We start from the raw sequence: 17,505 nt of genomic DNA on the forward strand, positions 1-17,505 counted from the left end.
CTGCTGTGAATAGTGTACTTTAGACTAATTCAGGCTGATTTTTTAACACAAGGGAGCAGTCATTTTAGTTAGCAGTGTGCTTAAATCATGTAAAATTTCCAAAAGTACAATATCCAAAAGAAATATCATCCACGTTACATTAATGTAGCATAAAGGTATGCCAACATTCTCTCCATTGTGCATGTTTTAAATGTGAACTACTTCACCTTACATACGTCACTCTCTCAAAAGTACATATTATCTGGTGAGCGCCCCCATTGTTATGACAATCAAGAGACATAATATACTTTAATTACGACAATTAAATGATTTAATTAATTGGCTCCTTTTTTGGTAGATATTCATGTCATACAGGTCTCTTCGAGCACTCTCAACAATGAAATTGCTTTTTGCACATGCATACATAAAATGTTATTTGAAAAATACAACATATGAGTGGTATAAGTGCATTTAATTGATCTCCTTCAAACAAAATACTCTTGCATGTACTGTTTATTGCTAACAATTGAGAAGCTGCTGAATAAAACTTCCCCTGGGACTTGCCTTATTTTTGTGACTCTATAAGATGTCCTTATTTGGGTGACTCTATAAGATGTCCTTATTTGGGTGACTCTGTAAGATGTCCTTATTTGGGTGACTCTGTAAGATGTCCTTATTTGGGTGACTCTGTAAGATGTCCTTATTTGGGTGACTCTGTAAGATGTCCTTATTTGGGTGACTCTATAAGATGTCCTTATTTGGGTGACTGTAAGATGTCCTATTTGCAGTGAAAATATAAAGTAGACAAAACAAATGCCATCTCAATTTATTATAATTTTATTGAAATTGTGATTGTGGATTTATGTTATGGAATTGTTATGAATTTATGGGTTTCATTGGGGATTTCTATTTTGGCTTTCTTTGAGGACTCCTGTTATCTATTATGGGTTTTACTGGGGATTCTTATTATGGGTTTCATTGGGGATTCCTATTAAGGGTTTCATTGGGGATTCCTGTTAAGGGTTTCACTGTGGAATCTAGTGATATGGTTTCATTGGGAAGTCTTTTATAATCATTTCAGTGGGTATTCCTGTAATGATTATCATCAGGAATTCTTGGGAATTGTTTAATATGAGTCTCATTGGGGACTCTGTTTATGGTTTCATTGGGGATTCCTTTTTTGGATTTCATTAGAAATTCCTGTTGAGTTTCACTGGGGATTCCAGTAATAGTCTATAATGAACATACGTATTTTGTAAAATGCAGATCTACTGGATAACCCTTAAAGCACATTTTACTTGTCAGTGTGATTTATTGTTCCTTTGTTATTGATATGAGTTGGGGGGAAGTAAAATTCATGGTTGGGCTCGTAAACCATCGTATAAATAGCCAGGTTTTATAAAGAGAGAAAGAGCAAAACTTATAAGTTTAAGAAGACTTTTCGTGGATCTTTGTTCAAGGCTACAGAGTCAATATTGACTTATCACTCTGGTTTCTTATCACCATTTTATGCATGAAAAGTTCACCTGTTTATGAAAAGCTAACCTACCTCTCTCTCTCTCTCTCTCTCTCTCTCATTACCTAATGCTTGCGGGCTAAATATTTAACCAGAGCATAGGTGTTTTACACTTCCTTGTGTGTTCAATCTGAATAGTATAGGGTGTTTTACTCCTCCTCATGTTTATAGGCTAAATATTTAATCATAGTATAGGACTTTTACACTTCCTTGTTTGTTCAGTCTGAACAGTATAGGGTGTTTTACACTTCCTTATGCATGATGTCTAAATATTGAACCAGAGTACAGGGTGTTTTACACTTCCTTGTGCATGATGTCCAAATATTGAACCAGAGTACATGTATGTCTTTTACACTTCCTTATGCATGAAGTCTATATGTTGAACCAGTGTATAGGTGTTTTGCATTTACTTATGAATACCTGATCAAAATCAGGTATGTCATTATTGTTACTGAAAAAATATATTGAACATAATTATTTACAATAAGAAGACCTGAGTCAGATTCAGTTTTCATCATTTTCTGGCAAAATTTGGATGGCACTATAGCCAGATTGACCTAGAACTTGTCCTTTAGTTGTTTTTTTCACTCAACAAGTTTTAAAAGTTTTCATGGATAGAAATACAATTTATTATGATCTTTTACATGAAGAAGACCTATGTTAAGTTGTTTTCACCTTTTTTCAGCATATATTACATGGAGTTATGGCCCCTGTTTAATTTCCCCTTCAGTTTTCACTCAGTAACATTGCATGACTTTATGGATCAAAATCAAATTTTGATATGAGGTTTTATAACAAGAACCACAAAATCCAATGAGTATTTGATATTTAATGGTTTGTGGCAAAATACTTTGAAGTTATGACCCCTGTTTAACCTGAAACTGTCCCCTTCAATTTCCACTTGATAACCTTTTCTGGACTTAATGGATTGAACTTAGATTTGTTACAAGGCTTTATGTTAATAACACTTACCATATATAGTCACTTATTAGTCAAGTTCAACTGCAAACTACACAGATGCAGATGTGCCATTGCATAATGCACCATCAGATCTGAATCTGTACAGTTTGTTTGGAGTAATCAGTAGAACAAACAATATAAACCCTGATCTTCTGGCACTTTATGCAGTGGCAAATCAGGTTCTGTGTTGTTTGCAGTTGGACTTGACTTACAATTTGAGTATATATGGTAGGTCAAATCAGTATCTGTTTTTTTTTCTGGCAAAATTTTATGGAATTATGGGATCTGTCTGACTGTGAACTTTACCCTTTAATTGAATCATACTGGTCGGTGCACCAATGGTGTATGGAGACATTATTTATAGTTTATTTGTGAAATGTCATTTGTCAGCCACAGATGAAAATAAATGATGCTGTTGTAAATATTTCAAAATGAAATAAGTATTTACTTTTTGGCAATATATTTATTTGTTTATTAATAATAAGCATATTCCAAACAAGCAAATTATGAAAATTTTATCATAATATATTAAGTGATGAATGTACCTAATTCACAAAAATTAATGACCAAAATTTTATTTAATATGATGTTTGATTATAAATAGTTAATAATAATAATGTAATTTTTAGTAATTAGAATTGGAAGTTACAGTTTAGCATTTTGGGCTTATAAGGTATATATTTTTTATTTCAGATTAAAGAGATTTTCACATCAATTGGAGTTCAAATGACAGGTCAGACCATGGAGGACCTCTACAGAGCTGCTGCAGCCAAGCATCCGAAGGGTCATGTCAGTGTCGAATCTTTCCGTAACATTCTTGATGAAATTCAGGCTGTTCAAGTGGCAGAAAAGAAACACCCCTTAGCAGTATAAATGTGAATAGGTTCAGAATAATTCTGAAAGTGTAAGATTGTTTCGATAAATCGATATCCACTTGATTGTAAAACTTTAGAAAAATTTAATTTTATCTTTATATGAAAGATGTCATAGCTACAATTTTTGAGTGAAATGTTCATGCAAAATCTACAAACAGATACTAGTGACTCAAAGTTTTTTTCTCATATATCAGAAAGATAAAGGCACTTTTTAAGAATTTGATTTCAGATTTTACAGGATTCACTAAGACAATCCATGAAGCTTATTGATCACACATTACATTTATAGCTGTATCAAAGATCTTGTGCATGGTTTTAAAATTTCTCCTCAACATTAAGCAGGCATTAAGGATTCAAATACAGTCATTGCATGCAGCATTTTCCTGAAATCAGTCTTGTTTATCTTGGAGTGAAAATGATGGATTTCCTCAAATTTGAGGACTTCCTTGACTGGTTTATCAAGAATAAAAGACTTTTGGGTGTACATTTATTTAAAAGTAAAGATTTATTTTTCGTCTTTTTGTTTGTCTGCCTTTCTTATAAATCCCACTATTGTCTGAAATATCATGATCCAAATAATGCAAAATCTCAATTTTCGGAAAATTCTGCAAAAGTATCCTCAAATTGACATTTTTTTATCTTTCTTATGATACTTCAGATGATATCAATATTTTTGTCACATGTAGGGATAGTGGTAGTTTTAAAATTTAAGTTATGGACACATTTCAGTTTTGTAAGAAAGAGTTAAAGTTTGAGGAAATACTATTTCTTAGATAATGCAAGACTGTTAGATAAATTAAAAAATTTATTTTATTTTAATCCCTAATACATTTCAAATGTTTCTCAAAAAAAGCATTGTTACAAAACCAAGCATTTAGAAAAAAAATATTAAAAAATCTCAGTTTGATGGGAAAATGCAAAATTTTTGAATGAAGTTGGGGTTAGGTTCAGGTCTATGCTTTTTGTAAGTGAATATTTACTATGCATACAAAATAAAGATAGTCTATGATTTAACACATCTTGAGGTAATATTTTATATTACTTATGGATCTTAATTGTTTGTTGCCAAACTGCCATTTTTCCATTAAGTACAAATACAAAAAACTATATATCTTTCAATAACACTTTAATAACAGAATAAGTTAATTTAAATCAAAACATGTGAAGCCAATTTCATGTTAATCTAAATCAGTTTGATGTTTTGTATCAAAATATACAAGGATGTACAACCAGTATTTGTTTTATTTTTTTATTGGTTTTGTTAGTTTTCAAAAGAGGTAAATGTTAATCCTGATATTTTAATACAATTTTATAAATTTAAGAAACAGTATTACATGCCACTTGTATCACAATCTCCAAATCTTACATGGAAATGTGTTTCCATGGTAATCAAGTCTTTTTGTTTCTATGGTAATCAAGTTTGTGTTTTTATGGTAATCAGGTTTATTTCCTATTACTGGGATCTTGTAAGTTTGTATGATTTATGATTGATGATTACTTTGAAGAAAAAAATCTGAATTCATAATTCATTTAACAGAAATTGTCTATCCAGCATTAATGGCCATATACAATTTAAGAAGTATTCATTACTTGCTAATATTTATTAACTTAAACTTTCTAATATCTCTTCAAAAAGTTAGCACATCATATATGTGCATTGTTTTGATATCATAAAAACATGTAGTTTTAATTATCCATTATTACTGGGTTGTTTTTTCAAATTTAAAAATGAATGGCAAGAAAATTAATGTTGTTTTTTTACATTCAGAGTAACAAGATTACTTCATGCATTCATTTTCAGAACAGTATTAACAAACTTGCATTTTTGATCTGTTATGATTTGTTATTTTTAATCTCCATCACATTGCAAATATAACGACTTTGACATTTGGAAACCATCAAGGAAATTGATTTGTCTATAACATAAACATTGGAATTTCAAGTACAATCAATAAAATTGTTATTTTATTTGTTGGTACATACTGTATTAAATGTTGACTACTTTGCTTTTTACATTTTTTTTCTGAAAGCATCAAAATCCAAATCTGTGTAAACTTTTTTTTACTTTGCATGTAAAAAATCAAAATTAGCTAGTTTTTTTCACTTAAGTATTATAAATACCATAAATTAGGCATTATATGACCACAGTACAGCATCAATTATCTAAAAATGTTAGTATCCACAATTTTTCAAAACTCTGAACCAGTACTATGTCCACCATACATTTCAAATATGTACAGACAGAAACAAAATTTTGGTAAACACTAGTAGAATCATCCCCTGTGTAATGTTGAACCTCTAGGTTCCTGGTTACGTGATTTTTATTAATGATCATAGTCTTCTAAAACAAAAAACCATTCTAGAAATCCCGTATTATATTCATGCCATCTTGCAAAAGACAAGAGCAATGTTATGTTTGATTATCTAAAACTATTTTTATGACTGCTGATAGGTTTGAATAATTAGGCTTGTAGTGTACTAATTTTGTAGAAATTTGTCTTTTTCAGCATGGTCAGTAGTATTTTATAGAAAAATTATGTTCATAAGAATTTTTTTTGCCTTTTTGTTTGGTGAAATTTAATTCCAAATATTTAACTATACCTGGTATGCACTGATTAATTAACTGCATAATTCAAACATCATTCAACCTGATTTAAGATTACTATGGATTATGGAGGTGAAAAGTTTGTTTAATTTTTAATTTGATGTTTTTTCCATGAAACCTTTATTTGTTTCTAAATGTCAGAAGCAAATTATTATTATCATATATTTTTTTTCAATATTTTTGCTGGGTATCTTTCTGTTACATGAATCTTTATTATTTTTGTCTCTTCTGCCATACAGAGGATAGTTTAAGATTTTTAAAAAAATAAGTTTGTAAAAAAAATTGTATGGAATAATGAACAGCATTTACATTCCTTGTATATATGTAATTAAATAATTTTAGTTATTTTATAGTCACATGTATTTTACTTGTAAAGCACAATCCACAACAAAATCAAAAATAAAATTACCCATTATTCTTTTATTTCAATATCAAAAGTTCTTATCAGTATTTTCAATTTGACAGAATTTTCTCAGTAGCATTATCATACATTGTATTTTGAAATTGTAGTATTACCTTCCATATGCAAAAATTATAGAACATTCCTTGAAATAGAATCAAACATTGAATCCATTTAACTATGCAGTATTAAACAAAATGAATCAATTTTTTTTCATGAAAAATATTCAGTATTACAACTTAGATTTTGTGTTGTTTTGGTATTGGTGAGTTTGGACAGATTGTTTTTATGCCAAACTTTTACCAAATTAATGATAATTAAAACAGTTTTTTATGTCTCAAATTATAGATCATTGTTTTGAGATGATGTGAAAACTTATGCAATATATTGAAATTCAATTTGTACAAGTACGTAAAAGAAGGTGCCACCCTTATTTGCTTAGAAATCAGGTCCAACTGCAAACTTCAGAGACCCAGATCTGCAGTTACATAATGCACTGCTACATCTGGGTGAATGTAGTTATATTATGAATAATCCATGGAGGAAACAACATAAACCATGATTTGCTGGCACATTATGCAATGGCACATCAGGGTCTTAGTTGTTTTGGAGTTGGAATGAACTTGTAAGCAAACATATATGATAACACTGTAAGCAAATGAAAGAGATGTAGTAGACCATTATCATGATTTTACAGTGGTCTGTGTCTTAGACTTTGTAATTTTACAGTGGTCTGTGTCTTAGACTTTGTAATTTTACAGTGGTCTGTGTCTTAGACTTTGTAATTTTACAGTGGTCTGTGTCTTAGACTTTGTAATTTTACAGTGGTCTGTGTCTTAGACTTTGTAATTTTACTGTAGTCTGTGTCTTAGACTTTGTAATTTTACAGTGGTCTGTGTGTTAGACTTTGTAATTTTACAGTGGTCTGTGTCTTAGACTTTGTAATTTTACTCTGGTCTGTGTCTTAGACTTTGTAATTTTACTGTGGTCAGAACTCTCAATCACTATACAAATATTGTGTAATGGTTTTCACCTTCTTGGAGTAATATTGATTCAGACAATTAACGATTCCAAGCTGTCAACATTTTAAACAGATGAACACAAATTTAAATTCACTAAAATTGAAATATCATTGTCGAAGATGGAACTGTGCATTCAGCAGGAAAAATATGCAGATCAAGTATAATAACTATGCAGTCAATGATGGTAACGATAATGATGATGATGGTGTTGCAGACAGATGTATTAAAAATTGTCAGCATTAAAAAAATTGAAATTAATTACAGCATATCTTACTTTTGTAAACTGAAAACAATGGAAGCTTTTACTTGTAGAACACAAAATTTTAAAAATTAAACTGTAAAGATCTGTCATGTGGTGTGAATTATGAGATGGAACAATCTTGTGCACAAATACAAACTTGAATAAAACAACATGCTTATCCAAATCTACCATGGTTTTACATTTTCAAGGTTATATATTTTAATAGACTTTTGCAATTTAAAGCTGTGTTAAAACATATAATCATTTTGGAAAAGATTTATTCAGTATTTATGCTGTCTTTCCTATGCAAAAATAGCAAGTTTTGTTCATTACATATATTTATGATTTGATTTTATATTCATGCATCCAAATTAATAATAAATGAATTAAATTAATATTGGAAAATTAATTAAACAGCCTTAATTTAAAAAATATATAAAGTATGAAACATACAAATAAAAAAAAAAATTGTTGGAAAAATCATTGAATAAACATTTGTGAAAAAATGATGGCATCATCATAGGTGTATAATTTTAATATTGCATTAAAAACATAAATTGTCTCTGCAAAGAAAGAAAGAAAAATTAACTAAAGAAGTTCATTCAGCTTATGCAATCATTCAATCAGTGATTATTAAAACTCTTTCATTTAATGGTTTATACAGAAACCTAACTTCAAACCTTTGCCTTTGGAGTCACATTAAAGTTGAATACAGTTCATAATTATGCATCATAAATACATACAGAGTGTGACTTTTTTCACGTTATAAATGGTAACCAGTTTGGTCTTCATAATTCTATGCAAAACCAGAAAAGTTATATGTCTTTGTTTTTCTTATAATTCCAATGATTTTTAGCATCAAATTTACTGTTGTACATACTGATGTTCCTTTTAGCATGTGATAGTTGTAATTGTTCATATTATTTGCATGCATCATTGTAATTTTACAATATTAATCTTACTCTGGCACATATAAATCATATATATATATATATATATATTAATTATAGTTTATACATATATATGTAGAAGGGAGTTTAACTTATATATGACAGTTTCATTGAAAATCGCCAAGTTCAGAAATGTTAACATTATTTTTTCATTCTTGGAGGTTAGAAAGCTTAAGGAACATAATTTTGTAGATCTGCCCCAAAAATGCAGACATCATAGTGACATGATTGTGATTTTATAGTGGCATAATAGTGACATAAAAAATTAGGAATCTTTGGAATGATTGTTAAATTAGCTATTTTGGAAATAAATGGGTGTGGTTGACATTGAGATATTTTCTCTGATACTATATCTTTCGTAAAATTGTAGTAGTGGATCACACCCTTAGATAATGATAAAATAAACAATCAAGAAAATATTTAGAAATTAGCTGTCAATACAGCACTTCCTTGCTATAAGTCATTCATTATAAAACTGTACAGCATTCCCTCAGTGTAAGACCCTCCATTATAATACTATATGGTCAAAATGATAACACATCACATAGCACTCCTTTACTATATAATACCATTCATTATACCACATTATATAGGATAGTATACCTCCACCAATGGACAGCATTATAATGAAGGAATGATGTATATTGATTTTTATATTACCTTTTTGTCTAAATCCCAGCATAGAATATTCAACAATATAGTTTTAAAAAACTAAAACTAAACAGACAAAGCATTATATGGAAAATTTCTTTATAATACAATTAGTGCAGAGAAGGATCAATTTCACTGAATGCTAGTATGAAAACAACATTTTTTTCAAGCAATGGATTGTTCGGTAGTTATTTCCTTTGCTCGTATAATCACTGCTAATTTAAGTGAAGAAGACCTAAAGTTTAAATTAATATGGCTTTTTCACTCTTTTTTATATTTTTTGCATATTTTGTTTGAAGAGAACACAGCATTATGTATTTTGTTGTTTGACACTGATGATGGATTTATTTGAAATATTTTTGTAGGTTTGTGATGAACTTGTTTTAGGCATTATGAACTGTACTTTTGCGATACAAATCAAAATGAAATGACTTATTTCATGTAAATGTTTCCCTAATAAAGAAAATATTGTATAATCATCAGTCACTTGCTTTTATTATACCTTATGTTTCTTACATATACAAAATAGAAATCTCATGGAATTGCAATCCTGGTGTATGGATGAAGTACAAGTCAAACTGATTTATACAGGGTTGGAAAACTTCATTTTCCAACTGACTCAGACAAGTGAAAAATTTTGCTGGGCAAGTAGAATTTAGTTTAACTTACTCAGAATTTTATATCATGTATGAAAAAAGAAAATTAAATTAAAATCTGGCATTTTTACATCCCCATAACCATATTACTGAGGTATGACCCAAATGGAGGTATGGCCATAAAACATAATATCAGTGCGAATAATCAACTGTTTCAGAGATTTTTACAAGTGACATTTGACCTTCCTCTAATTTATTTGTGGATTTTCAAGCACTTGTTCACTCAGATTAATTTTGTAAAATACATTAAAGACTTTGATTCTGTAATTTTAAAATTCAGACACTTGAAAGGTTTTCAGGGTCTGTATGAACACTAGGATAAGGCTGCAGCAAGAGCCAAAGTGATGCATGGCTGACATGTGGGTCAATTTGATGCATAGGCAGGTATGAGGAAAATTAAGGCATGGCTGACATGTGAGTCAATTTGATGCATAGGCAGGTATGAGGAAAATTAAGGCATGGCTGACATGTGAGTCAATTTGATGCATAGGCAGGTATGAGGAAAATTAAGGCATGGCTGACATGTGAGTCAATTTGATGCATGGGCAGGTATGGCTGACATGCAAATCAATTTGATGCATGGGCAGGTATGAGGAAAATTAAGGCATGGCTGACATGTGAGTTTTTTTGATGCATGGGCAGGTATGAGGAACATTAAGGCATGGCTGACATTTGAGTCAATTTGATGGATGAGCAGGCTGGGCCGGAGCTACCATATAGGCATACTAGGCAGCCGCCTAGGGCACTGATTTCATGGGGGCACATTTTTAATTTTTTTTAATTGTTTATAAATTTGGAAATTGATATTTTGGGGGGGGGGGCGCCAGAATCTAACCTTGCCTAGGGCGCCAGATAGTCTGGCCGGGTCTGGCGCCGGCCCTGTGAGCAGGTATGAGGAAAATTAAGGCATGGCCAAAACTGAAGTATGGCCAAGTTGTGAGCTGGCATGAGCAATGAGCAAAAGTCTGGCATGTTGAAGGTATGAGCCAAAATGAGCATGATTGAAGTATGAGCCAAAATGAGGCATGCCTGATGTGTGTGCCAAAATGAGGCATGGTTGATGTATGAGCAGAAGTGAGGCATGGCCAGGTATGAGCCTACTGAGGCATAGCTGAAGTGTGAAAAAAACTGGTGCATGACAGATGTGAGACAAAGTGAGGTATGGCTGAGGCAAGATCTAACTGAGACATGAGATGATCAGACTGCTGTAAGGATAAACTGTACTATGAATGATTTATCTTTCCAATGCTTTTTAATTGTGTAAAATAGCAATGATTTACCGTGAATCCGTTTTCTAATTACTATTACACTTAAATAAGTCTAGCTTTTAGCAGTTTGAAAACATTTAATTTGCTTGGTCCTGCTTAAAATAGTGTGTCATAAGATTAAATTTGCATGGCCCTGATTAAAATAGTGTCATAAGATTAAACTTGCTTGGTCCTGATTAAATTAATGTGTCATAAGATTAAATTTGCTTGGTCCTGATTAAAATAGTGTGTCATAAGATTAAATTTGCATGGTCCTGATTAAAATAGTGTGTCATAAGATTAAATTTGCATGGTCCTAATTAAAATAGTGTCATAAGATTAAATTTGCATGGTCCTGATTAAAATAGTGTCATAAGATTAAATTTGCTTGGTCCTGATTAAATTAATGTGTCATAAGATTTAATTTGCATGGTCCTGCTTAAAATAGTGTGTCATAAGATTAAATTTGCTTGGTCCTGATTAAAATAATGTCATAAGATTTAATTTGCTTGGTCCTGATTAAAATAGTATGTAATAAGATTTGATTTGCCTTTGGTCCTGATTAAAATAGTATGTAATAAGATTTAATTTGCATGGTTCTGATTAAAATAGTGTCATAAGATTAAGTTTGCTTGGTCCTGATTAAAATATTGTTTCATAAGATTAAGTTTGCTTGGTCCTGATTAAAAGAGTGTCCTGTATCAGATCATAATGATATACACTATATTGCTCAATTGAAGTGAACATTTCATTAAATGATAAGAGACTGCTTTCTAGTGCAGATTGGAAAATACTAAATTTTGTGGAAATCTGTCACCTAGAAATTAGGTCATGCATTGAAAATGAAATACCAATAAAAATTAAATGATTTGAAGTGAAAGTGACCTTAAATTTCAATCTGCTGGTCCCCCAAAAATCAAAAGGCTTGACTAGGATGATCCCTCTTGATCTCCAAAAATTCAACAGGTTTTAACCTTGATTGAGTTGATCCCTACTGATCTAAAACAGCCAACAGGCTTATAACTTGATTAAAGGTTGATTCCTACTAATCCTTAAAATTCAATATGTTTCTACTTTGATTAAGTTGATCCCTACCATCCCAAAATGGCAGGCTTCTACCTTGATTGAGTTGATCCCTAAATCAACAGACTTCTATCTTGATCGAGTTGATCCCTACTTATCCCTAAATCAGGCTTCTGATTGAGTTGATCCCAAGTGATCCAAAATCAACATGCTTTTACTCTGAGTTGATCCCTAATATCTCAAATCAACATTCTTCTACTTTATTTGATCCATAATGATCCTACATCAACCTGTTTCTACCTTGATTGAGTTGATCCCTAATGATCCCACATCAACCTGTTTCTACCTTGATTGAGTTGATCCCTAATGATCCCAAATCAACCTGTTTCTACCTTGATTGAGTTGATTCCTAATGATCCCTAAATCAACAGGCTTTTGCCTTGATTTTCTGACCCTTACTGGTTCCCAAATCATCAGGCTTCATGCATTTGCTAACCTGGGTGTAATCTATTCACATCAATCAGTGTTGTAAGTTGCTAGCCAAAGATTTTTTCAGTTAAAAGAATGACTTCTGTGGCAAGCAAAATCAAATGGCCAATGAAACAACTTTGTTAATCTGTTATATATTCAATATGATGACTTCCATGATATTCACATGCATTGACTTGAAAGAAAAACTTGCATGTGAATGACATCAATCATAGAAACAGACCTTTGGCCTTGTGTACAGTGTTATGTATATTTGATTTAATTTAATTGTTTGTTTGTTAGTTTTAATTTTGTATTTTATTCCATTACATGCTATTGTTATGTAATATTGTTTATTGGACTTGATTTTTTTTATAGAATTAAGTTCAGTTCTGTTTGACCTGACCTTTTTAAAATTTTCGTTGGTGAACACCTAATGATAGAAGCAATGTATCTAGTTTCTGACCTCGATTCAGAACCAGTGATAGTTTTAGTAAACAACTTTTAAAAAAATTCTTTTCATTAATTCTCAGAGTAAGAATTATTAAATTAAGGCCATATCTGGACGACGTGATATTTATCATGCAACAAACTTCCATTTCTAGAAGGTTGATCCCCACCCGGGAATCTGTTTTGTGTCTTAGTTAGACTTATTACTGATATATTGAGAGAGAATAGTCAGTCGTGCCTTTCACTTGAGACGTCAAGGTGTTTATGTTGTGTCCAGTTTGGGCTAATCATTTTATTTTCTTCAAATTATTTAATTTCAGGTCATTGTTTTCCCTGAAAATACTATTGCTGTAAATTAATTCTTTGACAAGGACACTTATCAAAATTTATACAGAATTAAAAAACTGGAATAATATTTTCTGTGATTCTACAAGAGACTGTTGACACTGCAGCACTTCGATGACTATTAATGACATCATCATCTTCCATTTTGGATTTCATCAGGATTGAAACTCAGTTTTGTTCAAGACTTTTTATCACTTGGACTTCTATTTTTTAATTCTTGGATTATTTTTGGATTTGATTCATAAAACCGTAAGTTCTTTTTTTCTCATGTTTTACTTGATATTCTATAAAAATAAATTATTTATTACATTTTACAAAGCTTGTTGTCTTCACTTTTTACTGTTACTTTTTGTCAGAGTCTAGACTCGTAACAACAGAAGAAGCAATAATTATTCATATCTTGCCCGGTAATGTAACAAGTAATCTGATTGGATCCACAACTTTCAGCTGCATCCAATCAGATATTGGATTCATACTCTTTTGGCTAGCTACATATATCAAGAATCAATGTGGAACAAAGTGAATGGACAAATCAAGATACCTTAATTGGGTAAAACAGATAATCCAACCTTTTCACATAATATCCAGGGCTGCAACTCTGTTGGGCAGGGTATAACAAAAAATCAAAAGCAGCTATGTTTGTCGTGACAATTTTTATTTCATATGAAATATCCACAGTTTAAAAATAGATATAAAACTGAAATATTTTACTGCCACATATAATTTAGTTTATAGTCTAACCGTGTGTGTGTGTGTGTGTGTGTGTGTGTGTGTGTGTATATATATATATATATATATATATATATATATATATATATATATATATATATATATATATTGAAACAGAAGTATCCTCGGCAAATCAAACTGTTATACCTCATATTTGAATATTTGAGGGACATATTGTCACAAGTTCACCCTAGTGATTTGAATATGGGATACTTCTCAATATTGCCAAATCAAACAAAACAAATACATCATCCCCTACCATCCTCCACTTCCTCCTCGAAAACGTCAGCGCAAGGTTCATCCAAAAGAGGAAATTGTTTACTCATGAACAATGTTTGTTTCAATCAAACCACTCACAAAACGACGTTCATAAAAGTTTGAACTACCGCTTACTTCCAGAAAAGTCTGAACCACTGTTTACACTTTTACGGTGAACTAGAAAGTGTAATTCCAGTGAAAGAAGTGGTTACATTTTTGTGGTCTTAATATAGTCTGTGTTTGCTTGAGTAAAAACGACAGTGTCTGCCCAAAGCGATAGGCAAGCTTCTTGTCTGCTTTAAATAGCAAATACGAGAGTGAAGCAGTCATCAGCAAGTACTTCCCCTCTAACGACACATACCAACAATCTATAGTAGTGATGATATCTAAGCAAGAATTTCCAAGCAGTTATGAAAAGAAAATTAAATTAGATGTAAGCTTTGTGTGTGTGTGTAATTTAGATTTTTTTAAGCAGCTGTAAAAAAATTTCAGTCATATCGCTATGATGTCTGCAGTGTGGCAGTTTATACTGATGTCTAGCACTGGGGCATCATGCCACAAACGTGTAGCATGATGTCCCACCAAGTCACATTATCCTGACACCAGGCCAACCAGTCCTAACACTAAACTCTTAATGCTGAGCGCCTAGCGAGGCAGCTGTTAGTATCATTTTTATGTCTTTGGTATGACTCGGCCAGGGTTCGAACCCGCTACCGAGGCGCACGCTCTAACCACTAGGCCACCGGAGGTGTAAGTTTCGGGGGAGTTCGCAAAATCAGTGAATTATTAAAATCTCTTAGATGTCCAATATTTTAATTTAAAACATTTAAAGCGGAAGCCTTTCTTTGACAAGACTATAGAATACCTATTTTGTTGAGCTACTTTTTCAAAAATCCTACTTGTACTGATTTTTTTCTTAACTTACTATAAAAGTTTCTATTCTTTTGTCCAGTCTGTGATATCTCTGTGTCTATCAGATATTACAAGTCTTACTTGTAAAATATTTTGTCAAATTTATCCCACAACATATCATAACTGAATGGTTTGCTGATCAACTATTTACAAAAATGTCACTGATTGAGCAGAATGCATTGAAATGGACAGGAGGTCGAACAACTGCTATGTATTGTAATAAAATTTCGTAAGATTTTCTCTCTCTCACACACACACACACTCCCCCCCCCCCCCCCCCCCCCCCCGTGCTACGATTTCTACCATGATTGAGCTCGATCATCCCCGATAAATTCTTAGGGTGTGAAACCTACGTCAGTACTTGAATAAACTGCTTTGATTACCGGTAAATTGGGTCAATATAGAAATATATTTGAAGTAGGTTAAACGACTATCAATGAGAATAAACCGACGGTGAAGTGGTAACTCAACTCATATCTTTTGGTAGCCATTCTGTTATATATTTTTTTCAAGAAAAGAATTAGTATTCGCTCATCTTAAAAAAACAACAACATTATTATCGAGAAACTGTTTAACAACAAATATAGCAAACGTAGTCGAGTGTGTCACTATGGTGGTAAAAATGTTACTGGCGTCAAGGGAACATAGTATTATGTTTGTCATCATGAGGGTATGATGCTATGTTGTGAAAAATGACCATATGCCGTCAAGGTGAATTTAACATTGATCTTCCATTTTGCCATGAGACCATATAACATCAAACGGCGAGCAGCAGAGGGGCTGTACAGACCGAAACTTTTTGCACAATAAACCCCTCCAGGAAACTATTCCTCGATAGAGGGCTTATTTCGACGAAATAAACCCTTCTATTCAGAATACAGGACAAAAAAAAATGTCCCCCGAAAACTCGAAGAGTTTCCAGGGACAAACTCGTTGAGTTTGCACTGACAACTTGGGTTACTTCAATAAATCTGAAACAGTTTCCGTGGCGGGGTCGTTATTGAAAAATCCATGGGTCGGGTCCATCCCCTCTGCTGCTCTGGGAAATGAGTTTCCAAGGAAAAACATTTTTATGTTGCAAATAGTGTATCAAGTCCAATACGGTATCTTGTTCTGGGATCGTGTAAATTTATTGTCACAAATCCGTGAGGTTTTCTTTGAGCATGACTGAAGAAATTTTTAAATTTATTTAAATCCATATCGCCACCACACCAGGTTTGATGAATATTTCTCAGTGTATGTGTATCAACTCCATTGAATATCGCAAGAAGATTACAATTATCCCTGATTACTTTAGGAATTTGTGTATAACGCTGAGTAACATAAATCACATCAGTGTTTTTGTGACGTCCCCGGGAAAATATTCTTGCGGGATTTTTTTGCTTGTCCAACATAACATCATCATACACTACTAGGTTGTTAATTGATTCATCAAGATCCTCGACGCTGGGGGCTTCTTCGATATCAGTGATAAATTCAACAACATCCTCACCGTCTTTACTCAGCGCGCTTGCACTCCCATTAAAATCTTTTATAACGTTATAGCATCGTTGATCATCTACAGATGGAGCTATCAAATACAGTTTATCCCATTTCATCCACTTCATTATCAAGTTCAGCAACAGCTGTGTTTTACCTGAACCGGATGGCCCAATTATAATCGCGCGGATAGAGTTTGGTAGCACTGAATTATGCTTAACTGGCTCTTTCTTTTTTGTCGCAGAAAAATCTGTAATTTCCATTTGTATATAAAGAATAATAATTATGGATCTATATTGTGTGAAGTGTAAGGCACGAACCCCTACGAATGATCTAACAACCATTACAACAAAAAATAACAGACAAGCACTTTCTGGTAAGTGTACGCGATGTGGCACAAAAAAATTTAGATTTCAAAAAAAAAGCGAGAATTTAGCGGAGGTGACATTGCAGCCAAACTTGGAAAGCTCCCCGGAACTCCCTGGGCAAAGTATCCCGGAGAAAAACATCTCCCAGGATACAATTACTGCGGTCCAGGGACCCGACTAGATATCAGACTTGATGAACAATCTAAACCAAAACCGGGAGAGTATCCGATAAACGCTATCGACGCAGCGTGTCACATACATGATGTTGCTTATCGAAGTAAAGATCTACAAGACAGGCATATCGCGGATGTGAAATTAATTCATGCACTAAGCGCCATAAAAAATAAATCATTTAAGGAGTCACTCGCTAA

General features: G+C 32.3%; 1 protein-coding gene across 2 annotated transcripts in view; it reads left to right on the forward strand.

The window, feature by feature from the left end:
* LOC149790449 (EF-hand domain-containing family member B-like) overlaps nt 1-9,675 on the forward strand; it is a 36,600-nt gene extending 26,925 nt beyond the window's left edge. For both annotated transcript variants that reach the window (XM_089972513.1, XM_089972512.1), the window contains exon 10: nt 3,149-9,675. In XM_089972513.1, coding sequence (XP_089828639.1) covers nt 3,149-3,328 — 180 coding nt within the window. In that variant the 3' untranslated portion in view covers nt 3,329-9,675. The remainder of the gene's footprint in view (nt 1-3,148) is intronic.
* Nucleotides 9,676-17,505: the final 7,830 nt, after the last annotated feature.

The sequence above is a fragment of the Sinohyriopsis cumingii genome, chromosome 10, assembly GCF_028554795.1.
Source record: "Sinohyriopsis cumingii isolate HCF-2022 chromosome 10, ASM2855479v2, whole genome shotgun sequence".
In the NCBI taxonomy this organism is placed as follows: Eukaryota; Metazoa; Mollusca; class Bivalvia; order Unionida; family Unionidae; genus Sinohyriopsis; species Sinohyriopsis cumingii.